Source organism: Syngnathus floridae, chromosome 4 (assembly GCF_059516105.1).
Source record: "Syngnathus floridae isolate MCC-2025c chromosome 4, RoL_Sflo_1.0, whole genome shotgun sequence".
NCBI classification, from domain to species: Eukaryota; Metazoa; Chordata; class Actinopteri; order Syngnathiformes; family Syngnathidae; genus Syngnathus; species Syngnathus floridae.
Genome location: NC_142416.1, coordinates 12,341,047 through 12,350,000, shown reverse-complemented (window position 1 = coordinate 12,350,000; position 8,954 = coordinate 12,341,047). Strand labels below are relative to the sequence as shown.

At 47.2% G+C, this 8,954-nt stretch overlaps 1 protein-coding gene across 4 annotated transcripts in view; it reads left to right on the top strand.

Moving 5' to 3' along the window:
* adgrl1b (adhesion G protein-coupled receptor L1b) overlaps positions 1-8,190 on the top strand; it is a 25,441-nt gene extending 17,251 nt beyond the window's left edge. For 3 of the 4 annotated variants that reach the window (XM_088374878.1, XM_088374876.1, XM_088374875.1), the window contains 14 exons: positions 106-286; positions 375-497; positions 634-851; positions 930-1,103; positions 1,581-1,793; positions 1,889-2,109; positions 2,382-2,448; positions 2,548-2,636; positions 3,562-3,730; positions 3,807-3,956; positions 4,052-4,148; positions 4,237-4,347; positions 5,048-5,068; positions 5,344-8,190. In XM_088374878.1, coding sequence (XP_088231004.1) covers positions 106-286; positions 375-497; positions 634-851; positions 930-1,103; positions 1,581-1,793; positions 1,889-2,109; positions 2,382-2,448; positions 2,548-2,636; positions 3,562-3,730; positions 3,807-3,956; positions 4,052-4,148; positions 4,237-4,347; positions 5,048-5,068; positions 5,344-7,298 — 3,789 coding nt within the window. In that variant the 3' untranslated portion in view covers positions 7,299-8,190. The remainder of the gene's footprint in view (positions 1-105; positions 287-374; positions 498-633; positions 852-929; positions 1,104-1,580; positions 1,794-1,888; positions 2,110-2,381; positions 2,449-2,547; positions 2,637-3,561; positions 3,731-3,806; positions 3,957-4,051; positions 4,149-4,236; positions 4,348-5,047; positions 5,069-5,343) is intronic. The other variant, XM_088374877.1, reaches the window with a different exon arrangement.
* The last annotated feature ends 764 nt before the right edge of the window (positions 8,191-8,954 follow it).

The window sequence follows — 8,954 nt, the reverse complement described above, 5'->3', positions numbered from 1 at the left end:
GACGCACTCATGGATAAAAGTCCAGATGAATGTATAAAATGACAAAAGAGGGAGGTTGGTGAACATACACACTAACAGATTGTATTGCACCTTTCTCCTTCTCAGGCTGTGGTTCAAACCGTGGATAATCTGTTGGGTCCCGAGGCTCTGGTATCCTGGGCTGACATGAGCGGTCCTGACCAGTCCCGCTCTGCATCACTGCTATTAGACGCGGTTGAGAAAGGAGCGTTCTTATTGGCCAACAACCTCTATGAAGGTCGATTCAGTGACAGAGCACCAAACGTCGGTATGTTGTCTGTCGTCCCGAACGCTGGCTATACCACCTTTTTTCAACCAAACTCCTCATCCACTGGTTCCCGCGTGTGTATGATTAGATCTGGAGGTGTATGTGCTAAACACAGAGGCGGACATACAGGACCTAACGTTCCCACACTCCTACGACAGCGACAGCATCTTGCAGATCTCAGCTGTGGCCCTGCAGCAGTACAGCAATAATGGTATGAAGCACATTCATCACAATATTAAAACAGGGAAGAAACCACAATTGCAATGGATTGTGGCATTCATAGTGTGATAATCAATTATAACGTATACAGATATGCCTATAAATGGTTTTCTTCCTTCACTGTGCAGGCCAAGTGAAGTTGGTCCTCTGTCTGTATAAGAACCTGGGCACCTTCCTGACCACCCAGAACTCCACCTTGCGGCTCGGACTCGGACTTGGACAGGGCTCAGACATCAGGCGCAGGAGCCTGGTGGTCAACTCCCACGTCATCTCAGCTTCTGTGCACAGAGGCTCCAACAGAGTGTTCCTCTCTGAGCCCGTGGTGTTCACTCTCAGGCACCTGCAGGTCTGCTGGGAAATGCAGGCCACTTTGACAAGAATGATTCATGATGACTTAAGAGTTGGTTTTGTGTGGTATCCACAGCTGGACAACCACTTTGGTCCCAACTGCTCTTTCTGGAACGCCTCTGGGGTTTCTGGGACCGGCAGGTGGTCCACACAAGGATGCCGCATGCTACACACCAACAATACACACACAACATGCGCCTGCAATCACCTGTCCAGCTATGCCGTACTCATGACATACCAGCAACCTGCTGTAAGTAAATATACAAACTTGTGTTGACTGTGGTTCCCATATTATAAATGACTGCTAGATGTTGTCGTGTTTACCGCATATTCAATGTTTTCACATTAGTATCTGCATCTTTTAGTCAACAGCAATCACCCGAAAATTTAAAAAAAAAAAAGCGCGAGTCATTTCTGGAAGGCTTGTATGTCATTCTCTTGATTAATTATGGCAACACTGCTGCTTCCCAAATTAGAAAGGCTGATAAAATGTTACTATTCCTAGTCGTGTTCAGAAATCAGATCCCATTTTTGCACTAATTTGTAAGATAAAGGCGTTTATTAATTAATCATTCAATTATCTCAAGTCAAAGCTGTGAGAGATATTTCTAAACGCTGCAGGCTCTCGTGAAACGCAATTCAAGTGCTCGATGTCGTGTTTTGTTCTTTTGTCATTGTAGCTATCCAACACTCAACATGTTCTCTTCTTTCTTTTTGATCTTGAAAGTCTGGTGTGGGAGTAGAGGAGCTTCTGGTCTACATCGTCTCCTGGGTGGGCATCTCTATTGCCGTGGTGTGTCTGGCCACCTGTCTCACTACCTTATGCTGTCAAGCGGCACCCTGGCACACAGACCACAGCACCATCCACTGCAACCTGTGGGCCAACCTGCTCATAACTGAGCTCCTCTTTCTTGTCGAATCCAATAAGACGCAATATACCGTGAGTTTTTGTCTATCTAAAACTCGACGGGGGCTTGTCAAACTTTTTTCTCCCTCTTTTGTTGCATTATGCTTTTCCGCCACTTATATTTCTAGGTGGTGTGCTCCATCATTGCCGGGCTGCTGCACTTCTCATTGCTCTCGGTGTTCTGCTGGCTGTGTCTGGAAGCGGTGGAGCTGTACATTTTGCAACGTGAGGTGTTTGAGGGTCGTAACTCCAGGCGGAAGTATTTGTACCTGAGTGGCTACTCTGTACCTGGGCTGGTGGTGGCTGTGTCTGCAGCCATTGACTTTAGAGGCTACGGCTCCAAAACGTTGTAAGTTCATCGCAATACAATTATCAAGCGAGTGTGTTTTCGGATCAGACAGATAAATACTTTTTCAACCGGGTCAACGAAATCCATGTCAGGAGTTAGGGAAGCATTTTAGGAGGGGTTGGGGGGGAGGGCACTATTATCCTCTGTCTCAATGAAAACTCAAAAATGTTATTTTAGTAATGGCGCAATTTCTGATACCACCAAATGTCTGATATTCAGGATTGTAATGGTATATTTATGAGTTTTTTTCTTGAATGTGTTTGTGCGCACAGCTGCTGGCTGCGAACGGACAATTACTTCATTTGGAGTTTCCTTGGACCCGTGGCTGTTATTATCACTGTGAGATTTTGATTTCTGCCCTCACGCACAATCAACCATATTATGCGGTGTACAGATGTGTGAAAGTAGAGCGCTGACAGTTTGTGTTATTGTCTCCAGCTTAACCTTGTCATCTTAGTGATGACCTTACATAAGATGCACAGCACTGCGGCCCTCAAGCCAGACTCCAGTCGCCATGACAACTTGAGGTTTGTAATTGTCTCTAGATCTGTGGGCAAAATGTTAACAGTTGAAGTGATCCATCCTTGTATTTATTTATGTTGAGTTTATTTTGTAAATTGGATTTGAAATAGCAATTTTGTATGCTTTGTGTGACAAGCCTTCAAAATAATTTCAGAAGCTGGTCTGCTATTGCTTCTACACGCTGCTAATGGCTTTCAAAGAGCACTTGATGCCCATGCTAAACACAAATTTTCTCCTGAATAAATACAATTGAGAGTGAAGTTGGTCATGGTAAGATAGAAAGCATCAACTGTGCTCAGCATTAAGTGGCAGGAAGATCTGAAGGCTGTAAAATAGCACCATTTATTCTCAATTAGCCAGGTAAATACATATAGTAGCTTATACTTCTTAATTAGATTAATTTCGGACCAGTGGTATTGTATGAAAGCCTATTTTAAAAATGATGATGATTTGATGTTTACATTATGCGTTTTGCAAACAACGTTGTACAATTTCATTAGGCAAATTTTGCAGTCATTTTTATCTTTCCGCACTTAATCTTCTTCCTGAGCAGCTCATCTTTATCTCCACTAATTGAAAACTGAACACTTTTTGGATTGTTTTTTTTTTTTCATCTTCTGCTGTATAAAGGCCATTGCAGCTTTCAGGATGTCGTGAATGTTCTCTGAAAGTGGCTTTTTTTTTTTTTCCTGAATGCTAGCCTTGTAAAAGAAACTTGAAAAGAAAGGAGGAGATAAGATACACGATTACACTTGCACACGGAAAATTCACATTAAGGTGGTTACAGTAGCGTTACAATGCTCTCGATGGCTCCTGTTTGGGTGCAGATTTGAGCTCTTGTGTTCTTTTCTTCCTGGGCTTGACAAGGTACAGGAGTGAATCGGATCTTGAATAAAAACTTTTCTCCATTCCATCAACTTGTGTGTCCAGGGCGTGGGCAGTGGGCTCATTGACGCTGCTCTTCCTGCAATGTGTCAACTGGTCGTCGGGCCTGATGTTTTTGTCGGCGCCTTCTCTCCTCTTGGCTTACCTCTTCGCCTCCCTTAATACAGCGCAGGGCTTCCTCATCACCATCCTGCACTGCACCCTCACCAGAAAGGTGAGTCTCAGAGGCGAGCATCGATTTCTTGCGCTCGTACGCCGCCGATGCTTTGTGACGGCTGCTCTGTGTTAAGGGTCAGAAAGACTACGGCCGATGTCTGCGTCTCTCCCAGTGCTGCGCAACCTCTTCATCCAGCTCTCCGGACTCGGTCAAGGGTGCCGCGCTGCGCTCCAACAGCCGCTACAGCAGCAGCCAGGGGCGGAGAGCCACGGCCAACAGACAGGTGCACGCTCCACTTCACACGCTTCCTCCATGTCTTGCGGACTTTTTCTCGACACAACCTTGATTTGACTGTCTGCCAAATATTCCGTCCTCCAGAGTCGTATTAGGAGGATGTGGAATGACACGGTGCGAAGACAGACTGAGTCATCTTTCATCGCCGCTGATGTCAACAGCACCCCACCTCTTAACAGAGGTGAGCATCTGCTTTATTTTATTATTTTTTTCGTATACGTTTTGTTATTTCGCAGTGCAACGTGTAATCGTCGCTTTTCTGCACACAGCTGCATTGGGGAATCATTTCCTGACCAATCCAGTGCTGCAGACTCATGCAGGCGCCTCTCCTTATGACACCATGTTGGCACAGGGATACAATCAACCCTTCACCTCCTCGGGTATGCTTTGTCACAACCTGAGTGGGCTTATTTTCTGTACATGAGTTAGTTGGTGGTTTCCTTCACCATGCTTTTATTTGTGAGAGTCCTCAAGTCTGCAGGAGTGATAATGTGTATTAGACTTGAATTAAGTTAAGGAAGGTTTCCGAGTCAACTTCCTTTATTTTGACATTGGTGTGTAATATGCTGTCCGTTTGTTCAACTATATTAAGAGTACTTAGTGGTTTAAGGTTTGAAGTTGGCTTTTCTTCACATACTCTGGCTTCCTCCCATATTCCAAAACCACGCACACTATTATCATTGAAGACTCTAAATTGCCCGAAAATGTGAATGGCTGATTGTCGAAACGTGGCCTGTCATTAGCTGGCGACCAGTCCAGGATGCACCACTGATGATAAGAGGAATAGAGATTGTATGGATGGATTACTTCTTAGTGTTGGTGTCATAAATTTGTTTGTGTTCTCAGAGAAAGCAATTTCCATCATACTTTGCGTTTTTCATATTTTTGAATCCAATTTGAATCCCATTATTTTTGCTGGTGACACATGCAGAAAGAGTTTGGTCTTGGTGGATATGCACGTTACTTTTTCTTTCAACGGATAATAGCTGTATATACCTTAAGGCTTCTGTGATTTGTTTTTATATTTGTGTTGGAGTGTTTTGACTTTTTTCCTTTGTGTCTCTCTCTTACGTGGACCAGTGGGAACCTTCCGAAACAAGAGTACGAGCTCTTCTTTACTGTGCTCACCCAAACCATTTGGCACTGTGGTTGTCTTCATAGACCACCCTTTCATATTTGCACACATTAATCATACATATTGAATCGCAATGACATGAACTTCTTGTTTCTTACCACATTGAAATGCACCTTTAAAAGTGAACGTCTAAATCTTTGGGAAGAAGCGCTACTCATTTGCTCATACATCTACTCATGCTACTCCTGTCACAATATTATTTACCATTTTATAATTTGACATTTCTTGTTTCTTCCCATAGAAGTTGGTGTGTCGCAAAGTCAGGAGTCCTGTGGAGTGGACAGTGTGTGTCTCAACGGAGGCTACACTCCCAATACCTTCACCCTACATGGGCTGGGGGCCATGCCTGGATCCCGAGCCGGAGTGGTGGGTAGCACAGACCTTCTGAAGGACGGAGGAGTCGGGATGGGAAGTGATGACATCTCCCCCGCCCTGCTGACCCCGCACGGAGCCGCAGATCTGGGCACCGGTGCCGGAATGCGTCGCAACCTGTCTGACGCGGCTGCACTGGAGAAGATGATCATCTCCGAGCTGGTGCAAAGCAACCTGAGGCCTTCGGGCGACATACCCGCCCCTCCCGAGCGCTACGGAAGCCTGGCGAGGCCTCATCATCTGGACAGGGCGGCCCTCGCTCACACTGCCACGCTGACGCGGCACGCACAGCAACCCCAGGAGGGCTGGGCGGCCACCATGCAGCCCGCAACTCGACACAACGCACAAGAAGGTTGGCCACATTTGAGGCACCACCTCCAAGGTGCTGAGACGCATTCCACGTCGCATGAACAAGAACATGGCACAACACCACGCGCACAAGATGGCTGGTCGCACGCACGCACACCGGCAGATGCCGAGTCCCGCGAATTGCTTAAAGATGGGGAGAGGCTGCAGCTACAAGGCACTCTGGGTCGTCGGGGGCTCCAGGAGAGGCAACAACCACGCCCCCCTGATGTTCAGGCTCGGCCATACTCCACACTCAGCCGCACCCCCGGCACACTGTCCCGCCACCGCAGCACGGCCGAGTCGGGTGGAGGGACCGACAAAGAAAGGGAGCGAGACCGGGATCGTTACAGAGACAGACCCTTGCCGCCGCCTCCTCCGCCACCCCCACAGGAGTCCGAGCCCTTGTACAAAGCGCTGGAGGAGCCGCTTCTGGTCAAACAGAGGGAGGCCAGTGTAGACGCTTGGCGAGCAGCACAGGACAGGGAGAAGGATGATGCATTTCTCCTCAAAAGAGATGGACTTATGGACGAGTGGAGGGGAGGTAACAGAGCAAGGGAGGAGTCTTTCAGCTCTCAAAAGAGAAATGGGGACATGGCTGAGTGGAGAGGTGGAATGGAGAGAGGAAGGGAGGAACCTCATCTCCTGGAGAAAAGAGACGGAAGGATGGATGCATGGCGAGGAGCAGAGACGGACCGGGAAGAAACGTTCATTACGCAGCGAAAAGATTTTGGGGTCGATGGCTGGAGAGGCGGGATAGAGAGAGACAAGGACAGAGATGGTTGGAGAGCGGGATTTGAACGAGAGAATGACAAGCAGAAAGACAGAGCGCTGGATGTGTGGCGTGGAGGGGTCGATGTAGACAGACAGGAGTCTTTCTTGCTTGACAGCAATGACGGCGGTCTTGATGGGAGGAAAAGAGGAAAAGAGAGAGGCTCTCTCAGGTACCATGGCGACCGAGAGGACTCCGACGGCTTTACTTTGCCTTTGACCCCTGATCTTGACCTTGACCCCGACACCTCACCAATCTACGCCCAGGATTCAAACCCGTCACCACTGTACCCCGGAGACCGTCGCTCGCCGCCTCTCGGTTTCTTCCCGCGAAGTTCACCCCCGACTAATATCTTTGCTCCCCGAGACACAAATTCTCCTCCCAACAATCTCTACCCCCGCCACTCCCCTCAAGTGTACAGCCGCAGTAGTTCGCCTCCTCGCTTCTACAGCCGCACCTCGCCGCCAACACTCTCCTACCCTGACAGTAGCCCCGAAGGTCTAGAAGAGCTCAGCCCTGCCAGCCCACCCCAGCAGCCCGCCCTGGAGCTGCCCTACAGCCTCGGGAGACCCCCTCTCGGCCCACGTCCCAATCACCTGCAGACCTTTTATCAGCCGCCGACGACGACTAACGGAGAGGCCATGTACACATCTGAGCCATCTTCGGAAGGAGACGACGGTCAGATGCAGCGGGTGACGAGCCTGTGACTAGGGCGGTGGTGATCGGGGCATAGAAATCAGGGAGGCGGAGAAAAGCACAACCAACAGTGTTGAAAACTAGCATTTTCTAATGAGGACCCAATGAAGGTTACGACAATGTCAGAGATGGCTCCTCCCTGCTTTTATCTCCCGATCACCACGAGACTCCCCCTGCCCCATTCTCATTTTTTGTTACTTTCCTAGAAGTGTGACTCATTGGTCGTAACTCTTCCTCAGCGTTCCTTCCCTGAACCCCTGCTGTGTCTTCCTGCTTCATCAGTACTTTCTTATTGGCCCATGAGCTGACTTTGTGTCAGTCATCCGGCTGGGTTTCACCCCTCCTCGTAGCAAGAGAACAGTGTCGTGACGGATCAAAGCACTTGTGTGTTGCCAAAAAAAAAAAAAAATCCTTTCAAAGAACACGTGCATGACTTTCTAGTGGCTCTTACGAGACCATGCGTTCTGTACGAAGGAAGTGTTCAAGTGCAAGTGAATGAATGTGTGTGTAGCTTGATGAGCATGCGTGTGTGAAAGGTCTGTGTGTGAGAGTGTGTGTATATATATACATACGTACAAATCTTTTATGATTAATGTATCACAGATTAATGTATCACAGAGGAGCATTTTAGCATTGTCAATGGAGGTGGGTCCTCCTTCAGATTTTCAACGTGTTCCATCACATCAAGACCAAAACTTGTCCTCCAGTCGCTATTAACTGTTGGCAGTGGAAGAGTTTTCAGCGGCGTTGTCATAGCAACAGGACTATTGTCTCCAGAGCTGATCATGTGAAATGAAACCTCAGAACTTTTTCTGCAACCCCTGAGATTCTTGTACATACTACCCTCAAGTGTTCTAATTGTCTTGTATTGCTATTGAAGTTCGAGTAAACGTGAAATTAATCTTTCGTGTCCAGTCTTTGACTATCAAAGGCAGATGGTGCCTTTCAGACGTAGGCTTTCACTGAGCGAGCCATCATCCAAGCACCAAAACAACTTGCATTGCATCTGAGATTCTGTCTGCTGAAAATGCCGAGTGGCTCGTAACTCTGGGAAACCAGTTGGCACAGTTCAACTGTTACCTCCAACAACATTTGAATGATAATGGTCTGGAGGGTTAATGGCGTGTTAATATATCTCAAAATGTTGTCGGTTTGAAGTTTTATGTGTTGCAAGGCAGAGGCGGTGTGCCCATAACGAGTACATCAGCTATGAGCGTGCTTGTGAGTAAAGAACGAATGATTCACCTTCAGTAAGTTAAGCCTTCTGCCTCTCGGGTTCTTTTTTCCTCGGGGCATGTTTTTTCTACAATAAATCAAATTAGACGCCAAAGATGGGGCCAAAGGTGGCTGTTTTCTACAGATCATATTTGTCATGTACTACTGACAAGTCGTAATACCCGTTTAAACAGTTGTGAATGTTGCAGGTTTAAACCTTAGACCTTGTGACTATGCCGAAATGTCCTCCAGAGAGATACTGACGCCTCAGTTACTCCTGATGTTGCGCCAATGAGGACAGCATTAAAGCACTTGGATGTGAAAAAGCACTATGCAATTGAAAGGCCATTTACCGTTATTTTAAATTGTAAATTCCACCTTTAACAACACACAACTGTCCAACAATTGGGACTAATTCACAAATTGTAAAATCAGTAAATGTAGTACACATT